Below are 22,133 nucleotides of genomic sequence, written 5' to 3' on the forward strand. Positions count from 1 at the left end.
ATGGCATGGGTCTGTACTCAGCGCAGCCTGAGCTGGGCAGGGTCGTTACCTTAGGCCTAGCCTGTCTCTGTGCATTCAGACATGGCTGTGTCCAAGCTCATCTCTGGGAAGCCAGGGCATGCCATGTCAAAGCATAGAGCCAGCTGCGATGCAAAGGCAGGCAATCCTCATCACTGTGCAGGTTTTACTCTAGGTGATGGAGACACAACTATATTTATTACCATTTCCCAGGAGAATATGGCCATTTCAAGATTTCCTTCAGGCATCATCTTTGGTGTCTTGTATTGAAATAGCATTTCTAGAGTCTCATTCCATCCCTTCTCAAAAAAAAGTGCTCCTTAACTGCAACCTAACACTACTTAGAGAAGGCTCCTGCTTACTTTAATTGCAACCTCCTGTTTAAAATATCCACTGGTCATTTGCCCTCCCTCTCCCCCAACAAGCACACAGGTGGAAATTCTCTTGCTCAGAGGTTCACAGGACTTCATGAAATATGAAATTAGAATATGGCTTGTTTAAAACAGCTACCAATGCCTTTCTTCTGCAGCCCACAAAGCATTCTTGTAACCAAAGCCACAAAAAAGGAGGTATTTTTAAATGAGCCGTGCGGATTGATTCACTGGTTACTGTCTCTTCCTCCCCTTTATTGCTTCCCATCAGAGCTGGCAAATCACTCTCAGAGCACTCACCAAACCATGCTCTCCCTACTCTTACCTCTACTATTTCCCCAGCCTGGTCCCCACACAAGTTATTTTCAGTAGGTAAATCATCTATTAGTTTCTAACCACCCTAATATACATGCTTCAAATTAAAAATGGATTAAACTGTTCAACTTTGTTGAACAAATGATCAGCACAGAGTCCAGCAACTGTCTCCATTCAGTCTTGAAGGGAGGGAGGAAAGCCTGGAGGGATTAAAGGAACCCTAATCACCCAGCTTAGCAGTGGAGGCAACATCAAGGAGACTTTGGCCATCAGTAGAAACACAGAGGCTTCTCCAATACACCATTTGCATCTACTCTGGTTCGAAATTAAAGGTTTTCCTTTTTAACCACAGTGCCCACAGCAGGTGCTGCAAGTTCCCCAACACTGCATGGAGTTCAATGTTGCAAGGCACCGAGACCCCCAGATCACTCAAACTGATGATTGGAGGGTCAGTCCCCACGCACTGACCTTCCCTCAGAAAGGACCTGAGAAGCAGCACTGACTGCATTTCACACAAGTGCAATGCATTCAGAGAAAAACAGCTAAGTCAAGGGAGAGTCCCTTGCTCTGCTGCCTGGAGTTTCCAAGCTGTCTTTGGAAATGAATCAAATTCATGTCTTCCATGAAACAAAAGTCCAAAAGTAGCAGCAGCAGCTTGGCGAAGGAGGCACTAATTTTTGTTCGTCCTCCAGTTCTCATCTGCCATGACAGCTTTTATTAGATGTATTCATCACGGTATTCACCATATGCACTTTTTTTCCAGAACAAGCCTGGAGCAAAATCAGGGAAACACTTTTTTTCTATCATCATAACCATTTATTCAAAGTATAGGAAACACTGCAGAATTCCCCCCGCCCCATTTTTTTTTTTGCCTGCAGACTTTTTCCTGGAGTGCACTGAATGTATTTCAGCACATGCATCAGCAGCTTTAACCACGTTACCCTTAGGTATTCCAATGCTTTAATTTTTTACCATATGCTATTCCTCCTCTGCTTGCCGCCCACCCCCCACCCTCCCCATCGCTCCTGAAATCACAGGCATACTACATATCCCTACCATTTAATTTTTACCTGAGATTTTATGTTCAACCAATGTACTAGTGGGATGAATTTCATCTAGGGCAGTCACAACCAGAATTGCTGTGGACCTCTTCCACTTCACTCCATTTTTTTCCATCTAGAAATTATGACGTCTTCACTTTATGTGATTCATGTTTAAATACAGCAGATGGAAGCTGGAGGAATAAGACCCCAAATTTTCCCTACTCGCATCAACATCCAACTACCATCCTGTGCAGCACAGAACTTCATATGCAGGTGGGATGAAGATGTTGACAAAAAGCAAGAAGCCACCACAGCTTCTTGCCCTGCTTCAGAATCTGTTACAAACATATTTTAACATCCCTCAGATAGAGGGCAGATACTTCATTTAACAATACACAACCAACACTGATGCAGTGCCTTTCATCAGAGTCTTCTCAGAGCTGTGCCCAGGAAAAGTCATAACACTGCTTCCTGATTTTATTAGAAAAATTAAGCAAACCAGACTGAAACAACTTGCTAAGTCACACAGCAAGTTGCAGGAGATATAGTATCAGAATCCCAAATGCTTCTCAGTCCAGAATTTTATGGATTGGACAAAGGTGACTGACTCAGTATGCCTTCTTGACAAGTCAAAACCACAAGTTCTTTTCTTCAAAAAGGACTGTGGAAATTTCTAGCCTGTCTTACTGCATCAGAGGTGTTCTTGTAACCCTTTCTATGCTATTTTTAAAATTTATGTTCATTATCAGGGAGGTACAATTCCAAGGGAGAAAAGGCAACCTAGAAATATGTGAGATCTGCCAAGGCAAACATTGATGTAAGGTGACCAACCCAGGGAAATTAAGGTCAAATCTAAAAGAAAAGAAAATACGGTTAAGGAGGAGGAGTATTTAAGCTCCTTTCAGTGACGGCAAAGCCCAGAGTGCACTTGTAATGAATTACTATATTACATTAATATACACTGGTGGGTATACCTTTTCCCTCTCCTCCCCCAAAGCTGCTATTGATGGTTAACCTGAGAGTAATATGGCCTTACCCAGCTGAGAAACAGCAGTTATAATTGCACAGCCTCCAAGATATACAGAAATGCAAATTTTTGTCCGTTTTTCTCTTTTCTTCTTTTGAGACACTGAGAGATTTCGTGGTTTTTTTTCTGGGAAAGCTACATGTTGCAGACTTAACTTGCTAAGACTTCCAAAATGCAGTTCTTGGAAAAATATGCAGTGAGCATGCATGCACATAATTCTGACACCTTCAACATATTTCCTCTAAGAACAGGGCAGAGTTTTTCCCTATTTAGAAACTTTCCACAAAGTCCCATATTACCTTAAAATAAAAGGAATTGAGAGAATGAAGTAAAATATTTGAAATCAGCAACCTGCATAGGGTGCTGGTCCACCAATGAAACATGACTTTTTGGCACAAAAATAAAAGTTACATATCCCTTTCTAATTTTTTTTACTGTCAGGTTTAACACTATCATGGATCAGTGTTACTTATCCAAAGCATCCAGTGCTGTACAGGAGCCAGACTGCCATAGAAGATGACAACATCCAACAGAAGTCATGTCAGGCTTGGCAAACAACCATCACAACCATAACAGGACAGATACACAAACACCAGAAGCACAGTTATTAACACAGTTATAAAATCAGCAACATGAGCATTTTTGAAATATAAATACACATTTACAGGAAACAAATTGTTTGCAAGCCACACTGTGGCACTCACCCTGACTCAAGAGTTTTGGGATAAATACCAGTTATTAAAACAAAATAAAACAAAAAACCTGTATACACACAGGGAAAAAAAAAAAGGTAAAAGGATGGGAGGAAGGGAAAAAAATCAATAAATTGTAACAAAAATTTCATCCCCCGTATCCGAAAAATTAAATAAAAACTCACTTGCTTTCAGAGAAAGAAGGGAAGTAAGGGAAGAGAGAGAACTGGAACTCAGACTTTCAAAGGGCCCATTTGTAAATCCATTGCCCAGCTCTAACACTGCTTTGCCAATGCCTGTGTGAATAACAACCCATCAAGCAAACAACCTATAAACACTGTGCACTTCAAGTAGCTTTGATGTCTTGGTTCTGATCTCTCCATTCATTGTTCAATAAATAATGGGGGCCACAAACCTGCGCATTCATAATTGTCTCAACTGAAATGGAAACTGGGTGCAGGCCTGGCTGAAAAATCCCATTTTTTGAGACAGTTTGAAAATGAGTTTTACTCCCAGTTTACTGCAGATGTGTTTGGCTCACAGGAGCAGAACTGAGTCTCCTACAAGGACTGAGCTATGCAGCTGCTCAGTGGCAAAAAGGCACCTCCTGCTCACACTTCATTAGCTGCCCACTCCTAATATTTACACTAGAAACTACACAGAAACTACAGGAAGTCACCTTGCTACTCACAAGCTGCTCACTTTTGTTAAACTGCACTTGGCGTAACTCATTAGAGCAAAGCACACATTCAAACATGTATAATGAAAAATTTGTGCCCTGGCTGAGGGCAGAATAATAATGCTGGACAACAGCAATGAACTGGTTAAGCACAGGAGCTGGGGCACATGGAAAACAACTCATGTTTGAAAGCTCTGCTGAGAACAAAGTGTGAAAATAGCCGTTCCTGTGGCATGCTTTGTGTCTCCAGGGGTATCTACAGAAACACTGCACAGTGCAACATCATCTTCCTCATGCTGTCTAATATTTTCTAAAGATCATCACCATTTTCCCTCTGCCAATACAATCTTCTTGAGGAGATGGAAGGACTCTCATAATGTGCTGGCAAAGCCATAACTCTTCATCAGGTTATGAGCACATGTAAAGACATGCAGGTTTGCCCTCTAGTTCCCTCAGTTGACTACAAGGTGGGACAGGACTACAGGAATCAGATCAGAACGCCACTTTCCAGAACTCACAACAGTTACATGTAACATTGGAGGGAACTAGAGACAGAGGTGGGAACAGTAATAGGGCACCATGGCTGCAGGACAATTTTTGCATGTGATTTGGGTAAAAATTACCCTTGAAAAGTACTAAGCGGTCAAAATGAAGACAAAGCAGCAGTGCATTTTTCATTTGGAAACTGCTATTTTCCTTTAGGGGTAGGGGAAAGCCTCCTCTAAAACTTATAAGGTTTTCCTAGATCACAAGGGATTATACTTTAGGCGTGTTTTCTGTCTCATCATTGCTATAGCACATGTATCTAAGACATTGCTATGGAAAACAGGTGGGAGAAAGGAGGTAATTACACTACTAATTCAAGTGTCATATAGCTGGTTGCATTGAATTTTAAAGCCTTTTCACAGAAAGACAGGAAGAGGACTGAAACATTAATAAAATCCCATTTACATTCAAGATGAACTGAAACATATTATGAACAAAGTGCATCCATCACTTTCAAAGCTATCCACAGACACATTTACTTTATTCTAGTGGAGGCTACAACTAATTAGTTGAGTCCCCAAGATCCCTTAGGAAACACCAGCCACACATTCCCAGTATATAAACTAACAAGTGCTGGGAGAGGAAGGAAAAGGCAAAAAGAAAAGACTCAAAACTCACTGTGCCTGAGCATCTAACTTTGCCTTCCTGATGAGGGAGTCCCACTGCAAGAACAGTTCAGCCTTCAGCAATGACTAAAGTGGACATGAGATTTGGCCATGAGATACTTAGGCATGACTGATCATATTTTCAGATTAGTGGGCATTTTGGTTTGTTTGGCTTTTTTTTTTTTTTGATTGCCCAAATGTCAGAATTACCCTCTTAGCAGAGGTAGTGTCAAACCAGAAATTCACTGTGTTATCTGTGGGAATTTCAATGGGGCATTTCCCCCCTTGAACTGTTTTTAAATATTTTTCCCCTGAGAATCATCATCTGCTGCTTACATCAGCTTCCTCTGACAGAGCACTCCTGAGAGTCTTGAGCACTGGCAGTCTGAAAACCAGGTAGGTTTTACAGCTGATCAAGCCCTAAATCAGTGTGCTATAGAAAAGAAGGTATTTCAAAATAATAAAAAAAATTGGATTCACCACATACCCTGTTGCAAAGATGAGCTGGCAACAATAAGTAAGACAGCAACATCCAACATCCTCTTGAGAGACTATCAAGAGATTCTTGTGAAGATTCTTGAACTCACCTGGAAAAACTCGGTGAAGAGAGGGGAAGTTTCAAGAAGTCTGTGTGCAGGAGAAAAAAGTAATCTAAATACCAAAATGAGTTAGTCTTGTACTCTTACTGTACCTGCAGGGATACAAACAGTGAGAAGAAGCCTTCTGGACACTATTATTGATTTCAAGAAATACAAACGCAGATCAGGTATTAACATTTAATTTTATTTATAAAAAAATTGTAGAACGTATTAAATACAAACATTTGGAAAAAGCAATCAAGGCTTCGCTAAGATGCCCATGAAGAGGAAGACAGAATCAAGAAGTTTATCAGATTTAGAGTTTTTAAACTAGTGGAAGTAATTGCTATAATTTTTCAATGACATCTCTACAAGTGGTGGCCAGTAGTAGCAAACAATGTTATTATTGTCCTTTTTAAAAAACAGAGATATGATTTGCCATATCTTCCCACTCAACCACAAAATGTAAGGAAGCAACTTTTTCCAGGTTAAAAAAACAGAGTAATAAATACTAATAATGCATTTACCCATTACCTACATTCTATAACACTAGACATCTGCTTATAATCACACATGGATATCAAGTTTAACCCCCCGCAAAAAAAAAAATAAAATCGATTATACATTTCAAATTTGGATATCCAGTAAGGTGTTATAAACTTTATACATTTTCCAGTGAACATCAAAATGAGGACAGTGTTTTGAAGTACAGAAACAAAATAACTGAATGCATCATCTACACTATAAAGGCCAACTATTGAGAGGTGGATTGGGTCTAGTCATGTTCCAGAGAGCTGGAAAGTCCTACAAATTGCCACTGAAAGGCTTGTTGGAAGACAAATCATGTCATGTTCTCAGTCTGTGTTAGCTCCTCTCCCTCTCTAAAAGGTGAGAACTGTAGTTACTCTCTCTTCCTGCACCTGTGGTAATTAGGGAGTAAACTACCATTCTGCTCTCTACATGGACAAACCACATTCAAGTGGTCATAAAGACCACTTAACAAGATGTTGAAGCAAGAGGCTACAGAAAATACCTCTTCCATCTTTTAAGAAGAGAGAGGCATTTTCACTTGCTGACAATATGGCATTCCCTCTGTCTTCAACTTTACCCTGTATCTGCTTTCGAGCTGCAGCATAATGCACGTTGATGTGGCTATGTGGCCCTAAAGCCAAATTCAGTTCTAAAAAAATCCTATTTGTGAGACTGACTCTTTGGGGATAACCAAACTATTTAAAAAAAAAAAAAACCAGTATAGATTAAATCTTGGACACACGAACATTAATAGATATCTCCCATTCTGCCTTATATTTGCCAGAACAGCAAAAACAACTGCCAACTTACCAGCACTCACAGGATTACTACTGCAAAGACTAGAGTGCCAGGAGTGTTATGGGATACAGTGTCGGCAGCCAGCTAAAGGATGAACTGGCTGCAAGACCACAGGCAGAATACTTCTGACAAAGCTGCCCTTTGGGGATGGGCTGACGTTGCCCTACATATCCTATTGTGAGTAGAGGGTTGAACAAATGGACCCGCATCCTGATCATGTGTCAGACCCTGTTACCGAGGAAAACATTTTCCAATTACCACATCTGCTCTCAGAGCACGGAAGGGACTGCCAACGTGGACACTGCTGGGCTGGAATTCTTAGCCAATTATTTGCAGATCAACATATTCAAGGGCAGCTAAATACCTCTCTTACCAGACAAACACAGAGCAGCAATTGCTGGATATGCCAAATATACAGTATATCCATATATTTGGCAGTGGTTCATTTAGCTGCAAGCTTGAAAACAAGGTCAATTCCAGCACTTTTCCCAACTCCAACTTCCCTTACTGCAACACAGATATGATTATCCTGCTCTCATCATGCTGAGTACACTTAAAGCAGTTAGTGCAATGAGAACCCTGATGCAGGCTTGAACTCAGATGAAATGGTCAGGCCAGTTTCACCCCGTTCCCTTTTTTCCTTTTAAGCAATTATTGATATGCACGACCCGTATTTCACAAGCCATAACATATTTTTTTAAGATACTTAACAACAGATATTTAACAGCCAGAGCTTACTCGACCCAAAAGCCTTGCTCTCCTCCAAAGAATTCACTGCCACCCAAAGCAAGCAGAAAATCACATGTAGAGGAATCTTGTGAAGAATGGGAGATGACAGTCTATCTAGTATGCTTACTGCTTCTCACCCAGTGCTCAGCTTTTAGCATGATATATACACCACCTTTGAACAAATGAGGGGGTTGTTTTTGGTTTTCTATCTTGGCTGTTTGGGAGGTATTTTTTATTTTCTGGAATCTTCAAGAAGAGTGGGCCTTCCGTCCTCCAAGTTAAAGACAAGAAATCATTATCTTGGCATCAGTGTCACCCCCCATTACGCCATCAGAAATCAATATGCTGCACAGCATTCCTACTGACATGTTTGAAGTCACACTCTTACAATCCACTTGAGTCAGGTAATGGCTCCATTCCAGAAACACACAACGTTACCAAGAACAGAGTAGGGCCCCTAGTTTTAACCTAGTTTAAAATATATTTTACAAATGCGTTCCTACCAATTTGATCACAGCAAAATACATAGTGGTGTTTAAATGGCAAGAAAGTTGAATTCCAACAACTTAATCTTTAAACCAGTGAGAAATATGGGCAATTTTAAAAGAAAACAATAAACTTCTCAAATACAGACATTTGTGAAATATACATGCGCACGCACACTCACACTCACACACCCACTTACTTCACTCCGTGTCAGATTAAGATTACACAAGGCAATTATCAAGGTTGCATTTACAACCACAATGACAAGAACAGCGTTTTTGAGGTAGCTGAAGTCAAAGAGCAAACCACAGCACAAGCAAAGAAACAGGTGCTCGCACTCACACTGAGCCCACTCTGGAGACACGTTATCATGTGCGCAGGGGTGTGTGTTGAAGAGGCACGTGCTCCGTGGGGAATGAAGTTCAGTGGCACTGGAGACCTGATAAGCTGTTCTCCAGAGAAGCTTATGTTGGGAGACCAGATGCACAGTCAAGGGACCATGGCTTAAATCACTGCACATCAGCTGAGCTGTGGTAACAGGCTCGGTGCTCTTGGTCTGTGGCAGTTCTACCGACAGCCCCGTCTCACGTGCACTGAAGCAAGTATGACTGTGGCAGTTGAAGGTGTTATTACTCAGAGCTGTCTGTCCCACTTCTCTCCTAGATGCTACTGCTTGTAGAAAGGTACGTGCATTCACATCTCACCCGCTCCAGCTTGCAGCCTAGCATTCAAGTTCAGACCCACCTCCACAGTATTACTTGCCAATGGACTGTGAACAGGAGCAGCAGACACACAGACTTAAGTTCCCTTTTTCAGGTGCAATAACATCTTTCCCACACTAATAGTGCAGAGATAACAAACTGCCACAGCTTGAATCACCGGACTTCATTTCTTCAAGCCCTTTGCTAGCCTACAACAAGAGGAGTTGAGCTAACCTCACACCAAATGCCAGGCAACATGGGCATAAGGGGTAACAGCTGTGGCTGGCGGACAAGCTGCCTCAGCCACAGTAACTGGATCCTGTCTCTGGGCATAAACAGAGCTTGATCCTGCCTGAATTATAAAACTGTGTGAAACACACTCATACACACACACACATAATGTCATCAAGAAGCTTTCTATAAATCAACTGTTTGCATGGTTTACTGCTGAAAGTCTTGAAGATGGGATGGAAAACACAGCAAGATGTTTTGCAAAGGGAGCAAGAAGAAAATCGACCTCCTACGATTAGGTCTCTGTTGTGTAGTTGCTGTATGAGAGAGATGGCACAGACGAGAAGTTGTTATTCCACTGTCTTCCTCCAGTAGTCTGATGCAACTCTGCCTGCTCTTTATATTTGCTCAGAAGATTTTTGGCTTCTTGCAGATCCTGAGAAGAGTTTTCCCCGTATTCTTCTTTCAGCCACTGCCTGAACTGCAGAAATTGAACATACATACACAGTATGATGAAACAATAACACAAGATTGATGGAGAAGTAATACTTCTTCCTGTCCTAGAGAATTTCCAGGGTCTTTAAGATTATAAGCAGAAAACCACTCCAAATATTGCATGCCCACAGCACAGAATACATAGGCACAGGGAAATATATTTGAAATCACTGAGATCCCTTACATCTCCTAAAATGACACATTTGTGGAACAGCATGGCTGACTGGAGTAATACAGAATAAGGAACACCTGTTGGGCAAGGAAATCCTGGACTTAAAATCTCCCTGTTCCTGCTGCATACATAAACAATAAGATGAATATGATCAGCCAACTTGCCCAAGTCACAACAGGCTGCAAGAAGTTTGAAGATCACAAATTAACTACTCTTACAAACACTAGTAGTAAAAAATGTACTGTAGATATCCCAGAAGATATCTTCTAGGAAGAAAAAGTTCAAGAGCTTTACAAGCTATAGCATAGGACCGTGTATGTTACTGACATGAATGACTGAACATGGTAACAGAAGTATCAGGTCCAGCTGAAGCACAATCCAGCCCTGTATCCTGGTATGAGAGTAGCCAGATGTAAATGCCGAGGCAAGAATCAAGCAAAGGTCCCAGTAATGCTGGGACCTTTTCCCTAGCCATTTCCTCAGCCCACAGCAATTTTCAGCTCAGGTGCTTTCAGAGTCTGAGGCAGTATCTTTGTGTTTGATAACAACAAATTAATTTTTCTGTCATGAGATCACATTCTTAAACCCACAATTTTTTTCCCACAAGATATCTGCATGTCAACAAGCTCCATAAGTGCATATTGTGTAACACTCCCCCCCTCCTTTTCCTTGATTTGGACCTGCCAACTGATAATCCCATCTCAAAGGAAGGAGTGGAAGTTTCACATCTTCACTTTCTCTGTCCACTCAGTTTTATACACCTTAATCACATTTACATCCTTCTCTGTCACATCTTTGCCAGTTGGAGAATTTGAGTCCAACTGAGGACAATTCCAATTGAGGAACTGTCCAACCCCTGACAATTTTGTTGCACTTCTCTGCAGAAGCAGCTAGTAAACACAGCCCCAAGTTGCTGTGTCCCAGAGGGGGAAATATTAATTTTTCAAACCTTAGCCTTCATAGCTTTGTTCTGTTTGGGGCTCATGAACAGCTTGATCCATAAAGACCATTTGCTAGGACATTGGGAGACAAGACCTCAACATAGTTCCTCCCTCTCATTCGTAAAAGATCGCGAGGTCCTGAGTCAAATTTGAAGCCTCAGGCTACCAAGTGGAGGTTTGGAACAGGTACAAACCATATTGTGACCCTAGTGACTAAACCCCACCCTGTAAGACCAAGATCTAAAGGACACCATTCCAGAGAGCCTACAGGATACCATCACCCTGTAGTGGCACAGCAAAACACCCATGCTGAAATCTGAAAAAAGTTCACACCCTTGGCAGATGGCATTATTCCACTGAAATCAGGTGTGTAAACAGACACCTGCTAAGGATGTGGTTGCTGTTAAGAGACAGTAAGAAACTCCAGCCCAGCCAGTGAATACAGGTGGATACTTCTTTTTGCAACCTACTGCCTCCCCCTCAGTGAAAAAAGACAGAATGCGTTGTCCATGGTGGATGAAAAAAGAGAGACGTTACTGTCTTTATCAGGCTATTTGCATACAGCCCTAATTGTCATTGCTGTTAGACCAAACCAATTAGAGTAGAAATGACTGTAAGGGAGGAAGGAGACAAGTCTGGAAAGTCCCTCTCTGACTTTTGTCTCTTAAAAATCAGTTATTCTACCATTTATACCAGTTCCAAACGATCCAGGAAACATTCAGTTAAATATTAAAAAAACACAAATATTTACAGTTGCAAACTGCATCATACAAAACAAATGGTAATTTCTAAACTCTGAGCTTTCTGCAGCAGAATGACAGGGATGGAATAAAAAAACAACATCCTTTGCCTTATGTATTTTGCTTTCCGATTTTGGTTTGCCTCTGTTGTTGATTTTTAATAAGCACCATAAGCACAAAAGCCCAGAGAACAGCAACATGCTGAGCAATGGAAAATGAAGGGAGCAGCCAGACTAGGTTGTTAACATAAGTGGAAGTCACCAATCACCCACAAGGAGCAGGTCTTCTGCGTGGGACAGTTCTTTTTCAGAGTAAGAAACTAATTTTTGTCTTATGAAAACCACTTGGCAGTCCTACTCTTCCCTTAATTCTCCTAGTCATACAAAGCCTTCAAAGGCTAATAAGAAAAAAAAGGGTCAGATTTAAGACTGCCCTATACACCAAAAATTTATTGTCTTAGCAACAGAACGTGAGTGGGACACAACATGTAAGTCATAATGAGAACCTCGTTTAACTCCTGGATAGCAAAGACTTATGATTACGATTTCTTTCCTGCTTACTATTCCAAATGAATGTGTTGTGGGGAAAACAACTATTTATGCAACTGGTACTTATAGGCTGGTCTTTCTGCTGTGTTCTGAGCAACTCACTCTTTAGTTTTTACCCCTCTAAAGGCATCAGTCTTGTATTGTGTCTTAGCACATATGAAGCAATCACTAAATTGAGAGCACAGTCAGGCAGGAGGTGTTTAGGTGCTGTGCTTCATCCCTTCTCCCATCTAGCATTCCTTGATACTCTCAGTTCTATCTGTACCTCCTCAGTGGAGCAGGCTGGGTTAAGAAGCCACTCCCTCAGAGCAAAAACAGGGTCAGATAAACCACAGAGACCACAAACTAATGAAAAGTAGCCCATGATCTGACTTGGAGCTGTGTTTCACAACTCTTGTTTGCAGTTCATTTACCTGATCAACATCATGTTTTTCAAACTCCTGTAGCTGTCTCTGGAAGCCCATGTTTGGATTGGCACAGGATCTCGCTGCGCGGACAACAGACAGTGCATCTTCCCAACCAAAGTCTGTGATGGTCATGATGTAGGCAACTACCAGTGTTACACTCCTGGAGACACCTGCAAGGCTGCATGAAAAATGAGGTGCAATACACTGAAGCAGTACTATACTTCATCTGTCACAGTTAAAAGCACCATTTCTCAACATCACAGCAGAGTGCTGTGTTGCTTGCCACAAGGAAGAAATATTAAAATATTTTGAGTTATATAGTTTTGGCACTGCTTTTTCAAATGTAGCAGAACGAATCTACAACATGATTGAGAAAGTGGATTCTCAGTGGTAATTCATGAGAGACTGAAAAAGAAGAAATAAACATGAAGTCTTCACAAAAGCAGGGGACAATGCACACATTTTAAGTTAGATTTGGTTCTTAATAAGGCAGAAATAAGTCACCCACTTTCTTTCTTCTGCTTATATAGATCAGAGCAGTGAAATAATACTGTTCCTTCTCCATCATGAATAAAAGCTTCAATTTCATGGGGCCAAAATGAACTTTAACTGAACCGTTAAAAAGTACATGTGTCTGGTTGCTTGAGTTCCTCTTTCTGCTATCCATTGCAACTGTGCACCTTCAACTCTCAGGACTCCAGTTTCCCCATATGAAATGCTGGGATAGAGTAAGAATCATTCATTATGCCTAGTTGGACAGCACTGGACAAACTCAGAACTTTTACTACTGTGAGTATAAAAAATGTGTTTGAGTTACATTTACCAGAGTAAAAAGAGTTACAGACTCTTTCACTTGGCATGTCAAAAACATTTTATGTTTCTGAAATCTTCACAGATTTTAATATATGTTTTTCAAAACTCCATCAGAATTCAAACTACTTATTCCTATTTCCCATACACCAAGACTGACCAAATGGCTCATACCCTATCATAAGTCAATAGCAAAGTGAGGATTTATGCTCAAGGCCTGTGTATAAGACCAGTGTTCAAATCACAAGATGAGTCGGATTCCAGATATAGACTCAGATATGTCACTTGGACATACAGCACAAAGACTACAACCAGTAGCAGAGAGCAAGAAAAAAACCCAGGGTGGGATTTCCTTTTTTATTCTCTACAGTCCCGGGAGCATATCTCCAATCAGATACTTGCTATTAACAAATGCAACATTTAAATGCTTCAGCAGTTTAAAGACAAAAAAAAGAGGAAAAAAATTCAATTTCTCTTCAGAGGAAATTTTTTTAACAATTCTGAAGTTTCCAAAATAGCTGTTAGAGAAACTAATCAAATTATTAGGATTATGGAAATAACACTTAGAAATACAGCAATTAAAATAATGGGAAATAAATAATATGTCTCCAGTCAACACATTCCTAGTCAAATTAATCCTACAAAAATGTTTGATAAGAGATGGTCAAGAAAAATTTCTTGGGTTCCTTTTCTTTCTAGGCACCTGCCCACTCCAGAGACTCAAAAGTCCTAGCATGAGGTTTTAATAGCATTTGCAAATCTTCTGAGGCTGTTTGGATAAAGGGAGCATTTCACTAACTTATTAAAATTATGAGCATTCAAATCAAGGTAGAGAAACCCTTAAAATTTTTTTGTAGGAAGCGTATACATACCAATGAACTAAGCAGCCTTCACCTGTGAGCCGGCACTCATGGATAAATTTGATGCTCTCTCTGAAATGCCTTGCTCTGAAAACAAAAGCAGAAGGGGAATAAAGAAAGTGATCTATTTAGTAAAATCACTACTTAGAAAGAGAGAAATATATCTGAAAGCTCAACAATGTTTCTAGAATTCAGAACTGAATACAGGTCATACAAAGTAAAAGTTAGTGTCTGCCAATGAAACACAAAACTCACTGGCACAGCTATTCTCCACTCTATCTGAATAAGAAACCGGTATTTTAGGCACTACAGTGTGATAACATTAACAAACACTTTATTCTGATGACTGTCAAATCTGTATTTCGGTTTGTGTTTTATTCCTCTTTAAACCAGCAACTTGACCTCACATGTCCGCACATATGCTCAGATGTCAGATGGATCTCAGCACAACTACACAAATAGTTCTCATATTGTCTCTCACGAAGAGAGACTATTCACTGCCCAAATGGACACTTAACTTTGACTTTACCTCCTCCTTCAAACCATGTGCTAGAACACATCCAAATGTTAGGCCTTTCTTCTTTGCAACATGAAATCTCTCCCCATTGTCCCTGCTATGAAAAAATGGTCAATTCAAGCCCTGGCTTCTTCAGGTCCTTCCAATTTTCTCCTCTCAGACAGTAGTACTTCTTCTGCCTGCTCTTATTCAGGGTGTCAGCCAATCCCTGCATACAGCCTACCTTTTTTAAAGCAACAGAGGAGAAAAGGTAGAGAAGACTCAGTTTACAAATCTTAAGGTGTGTAATCTCATTATCCTTTACATATGCTCTTTCATTTTAAGCGGGACAAGTCTGAAGGATAATAACTGGGCAGCTGTCATCACCTCAGTAAGCATGCAGCACTGCTTCTTTGCATCCCAGTCACAAGTTGCTCACCCTGCCATTCCGACTGCAAAGCCTTTGGCACTGCCTGCAGTTTTATTGCAGGTGCAAGCAGCACCTTAGTTCAACAGAGCTGGATGTCACTGTGGCCTTTGAGTGCTCTTGCAATTCAAGCTCACAAACAGTAGCAATGTGAGCAATGTGGACAGAGGAAAGAGGTTCTTCAGGGGCAGTCATTACCAGGCTTATTAGCAAAGGCAAACGTGAAAGCATATTGCGCTCAACACCCATGAAACACAACGTCCTGCATTCAAGATGTTTCCCCTCTCTGGGTGAATATTATACCACAAGGGTAAAACAAAAAAACCTCAGCCCAGCACCAGCAGCCACACAAAAATCAGGAATACCCACATAAAAGGAAGCTCCCTTTCCTGCCTAACAGTGCAGCTGCTGATACTATAAACACTCAAGACCTGGAGGACAACAGTGATGCAATAGTGACGCTGCCTGTGGAACTTGCAAAGGCAGTGATACCTAAAGCTGGGATATCAGAACACAGGGATCCCAAAGTCCAGGACTCTCTCTCCAAGGCAGCCCCTGCATCACTGGATACAACATGGAGAGCATAGCTGGAGAAGACCTGAGCAACTTATTTGGAAAATCTCAAGGCACCATGCAATCCCAAGCTTGGGACAGCATGGCAACTCAGGGTTTTATGTTTTTCAAGGGACAGATGAAGTATGTGGGATTAGTGAAGACAGACAAAGCCTTACAAATGCATTTGTACTCAGATTGCCACTCCAAAACACTTTCACTGGCTGAGTTCTAACAAATCATGGTGCTCAGGTCTGCCAGGGGAGCACAAGAGGCTTCACATAAATGAACTCAGCGGACAAAGGAGATGTCTGTCTGTGTGTGCAAGAAGCATTGCTATTGCACAAAGAAGAAGCACTTAGCTGAGACTGAAAGAATTCAGTCAAACGCAACTTAGTTAGGTCTGTATTGACAACATCCCAATCTTCTCAGATATCCGTCTTTTCTCTTTCTCTCTAGAAAATCTGGCCATGAGGGCAGCTTCAAGCACCAGTGAATTCGCTTCAGTGGTCTAGCACAAGTTTTGGTTAGACATTTCAGCGCTTTGATTTGAAAAATATCTGTGACTGAGCGCAACACCTTTGCAAGGTATTAAACATAATGCACTACATCCACTCAGGTTTTTTTGCCCTTTCTTATTGCTGATGCTCGGGCTGCTGAAGTGCTGACAAGTGTGTTTACAAGCATTCATGAAAACAAGAAGACAAACAGTCACATTTAGAATTAGTGCTGTTCTGCAGAACCACAGCCCCTCCTCACCTTGAATCAGAGAAGAGGAGAAATGTACTCCTCCACAACCCTATGGTACCAGGGACTCTTCTGGAGCCAGCAGACACAGTTGCCTAAACTAATTTTCAAAGTTATGGTAAAACCATATTTACATGAAAACTGAGACTGAGGACCAGTTAGCTGTGTGGCAAATGCTAAACGCAAAGAAGAATGTCAAGTCTTACATTAACCACAAAACAGTTGATTACCATCTCTAACAGGAAAGCACTTGACAAATGTGTTGATTTGCAGCCTATTTGTTGGACTTCAGGACAATTTATTACATGATATCTGGCTTTCACATCTCCCAGCTTAACGCATCCTGAACTGCATCATCTTCACAGTGGGAAAATACCACAGGAAGAACCACCAGTACAATGCCCCTACCAGCATGTCGTAAAGGTTACCTAAACTTACACATTAGCATGCTGCATAATCCAAAACTAGACCGAGCGCAGAGCTATGATGCCAGAGCTTATTTTCATTTGTTGCTAGTCGGACTTCTACAAGTATTTGTGAAGGTTAAAAAGAGAGCATCGAAATCAGATGGGACAAATCATCTCAATGTTTCTAACCTAAATGCAACAAAAATCCACCAAAATTTCCTTCTCTTAATAGGTCATCTGGCTTCTGTATTATCACCACTAATTGCCTGACTGTTGGAGGTTAATTCCTTAGAAATGCAAAGCTGAAGACAATTAACTGGAACAGGGCAGGAAGGGAAGATTTAATTTCTACAGAATTTACTTTTTAGCGACAAGTTCTACAGGAGATGACATTTCTGGAGCAGCCACTGGCCCAAGGTAAAATTTTCACAGACCAGGGAAAACACTGATTTATAACATCTAGGAAACACCTTGAGTCTCAAAAACAACTACTTGCTTCCTGTGCTTGGTACGGGCAGAACAAGGGAGTAGAATCAAGCTTTTGAGACGCTTCAGTGGACGTTCACATGCTAACAGGGGAATCCCTGCTGTATTTCCCTGGCAATTCATCCTTCTGAGGAAGAGAACTCCACTAAACAAGCTTACTAGGAGTAAATGTGCATTATACACATGAAAACCCAGAAGTTTCCTTCACAAAAACTATGCTGAAGCACATTAAGAGCTCACAGTCCCAAAATTCAGTGGGTAAAGGCTTCCAGCTGGACCTCATCAACCTGCTAGCAAAGTATTAGCAAAGCTTCTGACAGGCTTGCTGTTGGGAAACAGCAGTGTGTATCTGGTCAGTTATGCCTGTCAACCACTGCTAAGAGAACACATGGATTTGCAATACAGGATGCTGCTTCAGTTGTTTGGGGTTTTTTCCTGGCACCAGCAGAATCCCTTTTTTCGAAAGAAAAGGGTAGATAAGGGTAGATACGCAAAAGGTGTTGTAGAGGGAGCAATTCCCTTTCCTGTTCCCCAGCTATCCCTCCCTGCACAGTGGGCACAGGCAGTATGGTTAACCCTTCCTAGATAAGACTGTGCCCAGTCCTCACAGGCTGAACAAAGGCAGCTTCCTCTTGCTTTCAGAAGACTGTATGTGCAAAGCAAGCAACGTTGCTATTTGTGAGCATCATGATTTGATTTGACTTGAAGACCTGGACTGTATAAAGCAACAAAAAAAAGAAAAATAGGTTACTCATCAAGTTTTATTTTAAGTGATAGAATGTATCAATATTAGAAGTAATGACGTTTACTTGCAACCACCTGATACCAAAGCAAGTATTTTAGATGCCTGCAGCATAACAGAAACAATACTCATGCAAATATTCTATCTTCTTACTGAAGCTTTAAGAGCCTTGGTACTGCGCCAGACAGCTCAAACACAGGAGGTTTTTCAATGTAACTCCTTGATATTTAATAGTGAGAGAGGAGCTGAACTGTACACTGATTAACACTCATAATAAATGCCATCCTTTCTCTTTCTATTCCCAATCAATCCACATCTCTAACAAAGGAAGCAGATTGGCAAAACGTTTTCAGAAATGTCACAGACCTCAAAATGCCAACATGTGAATGTTTCCCTCTAATCTCATATTTGTTTTCCTTCTAATAAGGATTTTTTTTTTACATTTACTTATTTTTATTAATTTTGAATATTAAGGCCATGGAATTTGTCCATGACAAAGGCAGTTAGCTATCTGCCTTCTCACTACAGACCTGTCTTGAAATTTAAGGGTTTGGGTGTTTTTATTGGGGGTAAGGGTGTGGTGCCTTTTTTTTTCCCTTACCCTAAAATCATGACAGAAATGCAGAATGAAAAGGCAGATCATCACACATGCCACACTGGAATCTTTCTAGATTATGAGAAACACATACTCTAAAAATATCCCCCGAAAGCATGAGCCGGAATACTGCTGTGATATGAGAGAAAAGCAGTGCTGCATTTCCTTCCGTACCTACCAGGCCTCTTTCAACTACTTGTTTCTCTACAAAACTTGGTAGCAGGATGTGGCTGAAACCCCCCTCACCTCTCCCCAAAAATAAACAGTGAGCTCTAGAAGAAAGAGCTGGTCACCATTCAAGTTCTCTTGTTTTGGTTTTTCCTTGGAATCAAGACTTGCTACGCTCAATTAAAACCAAGGGAAAGAAATGAGCATTATGTGAACATTAGCAGGGATAAGGAAGAGGAAGGCTGGGACACCCTAGCTGCAGTACATACATCCTCAAGGTAAGAATCACTGCAGGGCAGAAACTCCCTGCCATGCCAGCTTAACTACTAAGGGCAGCAGGGACTTCTGAGGCAGGTTCAGGAAGTCCAGAGAAGATAGTTGCAGGGGTAGTTTGCACACTGGAACTTTGTTTTGGAGGCTCACAGGGAGGAATTTATTTCAGCCCTTGAAGCACCAGGCTTCACACCTCTTTCAAATATTTTCTTTTTGTTAATGGCTGGAGATAGCACTAACAAAAGTGAGGAGCCAAGCAAAAAGACTTACAAAAGCAGTGGCTAGAATAAACTGGGACTGAATTAGGAGCAGATTCACTAGGGAATTCCTAAAGTTTAAGGCCACAAATGAAAAGTGTTTACAAACTGAGACTCCTACAAACCTTACAAACAAAAAGGAGTCTGAAATAAAGTGTTACTGTGTTTTCTTAAGTGATGGAAAACCACATTTGTGTAATCAAATCTTTCAGCAAATTGTAAAACAGGCATCACAGTACTAGGGGATTTCTGGGGTTTTGTGATTTATTTTTAAAGAAAACTTACAAGTTCTGCGAGGGTGAGTCAGCAGCAGGAATGCACAGATACTTCATTCCCTGTAAGAAGTAGCAAAAAGGAATGAGAAGAAAAGATTCAGGTTAAACACCTTTATCTACTCAGGGACAAGTCCTGCTCTAGACTGATGCAATATTAATGACTTTTAGGCAGCAACACTATCATTTACACATGCATGGATTGTCTCTATACAGTCAGATTTTAAAACACTGCTTTTCACATCACCTTTGTTGCTAAGACACCAGCACATAGTGCTTAGTCATTCTTCTCCCAAGACCAAATAGCGAGCTTTTTAAAACAGAAGCATCTTTATTAAAAAGGTCTAAACCTCCTTCTGAAAATATAATTGCTCTAACATTTCTAGTAAAACTAAGTTACATGTTTTCCTGCCCTCCCCTTTCTCTGAACAGATGCTTCTTTTGATCCCATGCAATAATTTTTCTTTAAAGATGATAAACCAAACAAAATGCATTTCAAAGAAGAAACATGTTTGTGGTATGGATTTTGTCTTTTTTTTTGGGAGGGGGGGGGAAATCTTCAAGAAGGACAACCATAAAACTCATACTTTTCTTCCACAATGTTAGCCTGTCTTTCTTAGTCAGCTATCATAAGTTATGAGATCAATTAGGGAAGTTAGATAACCATTTCTGATGCATTAAAATATGTTACTGGGTATATTTAAAACACCACTATACTCATATTCTACTGCTTTGCATTGTCAACGTTCATTTTAACTGTCATTTTATTTTCAAAGCTTGCTTTGCTCCTATGACTGTTAAGAAACAGAACACTTCTGAAAGCATATTTAGCTGACTTCTCAAATAGGACTTCCAAGAATACAACTTGCAGCTCAGTCACACAAAAACTAAACCATTCACTGGAACTCTTTAGAATTATCTCAGATGCAGAGTTACAGATTCTCAGATGCACTTGTAAAGATAAGAATTCAAGCAAAAGGGTGACCATAAATCGCACCTTACCTTATCTTTTTGAAACAATACACACCCCTGTAATAACCCCACATGTTCAACACCACACATGTAACATCACACATCTGTCTAGAAGAGATCCTTTGCCACCGAGGTGGAACACAACATGTACCTACCAGGCATTTCGTATGCCAGCTGGGAGGAGGGGAGGAATTTTCACTGCTCGAGTGTGATGGCTACCTGAGGCAGCACCGCCTCCAACACTTTTGCTTTGCTAGCTCAGAAAGCCCTCTTTATTTCCCCTACACTCACTTGGCTTCTTCCCTTGCTATCTCACACCAAAGAGCAATCCCTTTTATAAGAGATCCTGACTCCTGCACCGTGACACATCACCATGTTAATCCTCTGCAAGATGCGTGAACTTCGCCACTATGTCAGAAAGGTTGTGGCGATACCTCTACCCCATCTCTTCATCACCACTTACACATGGCACCAATTATTTTCTCAACCTAGCAGAACCCCTTCAAGACAGTATCTTCTTCATAGCCACACAGATTTAAGAGCCTCCCCTGTCCCCAACATGCTCTACCAGTCTTCCTCACAGTCCACCCCCAGCATGCCACAGGCCAGAGGAGAATTGCCTCTGTCTATGGCCTTCTGGTTTGGGGAAGGCAGAGTCAGCGTGGGGAAGGCTCTGCAGACAATGCTTAGCATGAGACGAAGAAGCAGCAGTGCCTGAGGAGGGAGAAGGACAGCATCAAGCCAGGGACAACACATGTGGCATTTTGCATGAGAGCTGCATGGCAATATGCAGCCAAGGGGAGAGAATAAGAATGAAGTCAGTTTGGAAGCCAAAGCAGCCTGTGGCCAGAAGCAACACCATCAGCAAGCAACAGTCCCTCTTGCCTTGTATGAGGAAAAGGGATGCCTGTTGTAGGAAAGCAGGATGGCTCCACAGCCACAAGGTGATGCACAACAGCTTGCACAGACACATTCATTTAGAAAGACAATGTAGCAGTAATACGTATATTGATACGCTGCTGAGCCAAGGATGAGAATTATATTGTGACAGATTAATTACGATAATAAGCACCTTGTATGACACATCTGAGAGGTTTACCTCGGACACTAATATCACTTCAAGTGAGTCACTCCAGTAAAATGAGGGCCTGTGACCCGAAAGTAAATTTACATGCTATTCTTTCCCCAACTCCATGCCATTGAAAAAACTGAAAATTGAGGGTAGGAGATAGGCTAACTCTGGAGCACAGTATGCCAGAAGGTTCGCTCCTCCAGGAAGTTGTTCTGCAGATTTCAGAAGCTATGGCACATGCTAAGTGCTTTTCACAGGCTGAGTGTAGAGGGACTTTCAGATAATGTTCACTTTAAAAGCAGAAGTAGCACCAGCACAAGTTTAAGACCCACAGTGTTCTTTTT

At 41.1% G+C, this 22,133-nt stretch overlaps 1 protein-coding gene across 2 annotated transcripts in view; it reads right to left on the reverse strand.

Annotated features, from left to right (window-relative positions):
- Window positions 1-6,058: 6,058 nt before the first annotated feature.
- Window positions 6,059-22,133, reverse strand: part of DUSP22 (dual specificity phosphatase 22) — a 43,292-nt gene continuing 27,217 nt past the window's right edge. The window contains exons 4-7 of one of the 2 annotated variants that reach the window (XM_032701487.1): window positions 19,759-19,808; window positions 14,336-14,410; window positions 12,660-12,831; window positions 6,059-9,831 (exon numbers count right to left, since the gene is read on the reverse strand). In XM_032701487.1, coding sequence (XP_032557378.1) covers window positions 9,646-9,831; window positions 12,660-12,831; window positions 14,336-14,410; window positions 19,759-19,808 — 483 coding nt within the window. In that variant the 3' untranslated portion in view covers window positions 6,059-9,645. The remainder of the gene's footprint in view (window positions 9,832-12,659; window positions 12,832-14,335; window positions 14,411-19,758; window positions 19,809-22,133) is intronic. The other variant, XM_032701409.1, reaches the window with a different exon arrangement.

This window comes from Chiroxiphia lanceolata, chromosome 1 (genome assembly GCF_009829145.1).
Source record: "Chiroxiphia lanceolata isolate bChiLan1 chromosome 1, bChiLan1.pri, whole genome shotgun sequence".
Lineage (NCBI taxonomy): Eukaryota > Metazoa > Chordata > Aves > Passeriformes > Pipridae > Chiroxiphia > Chiroxiphia lanceolata.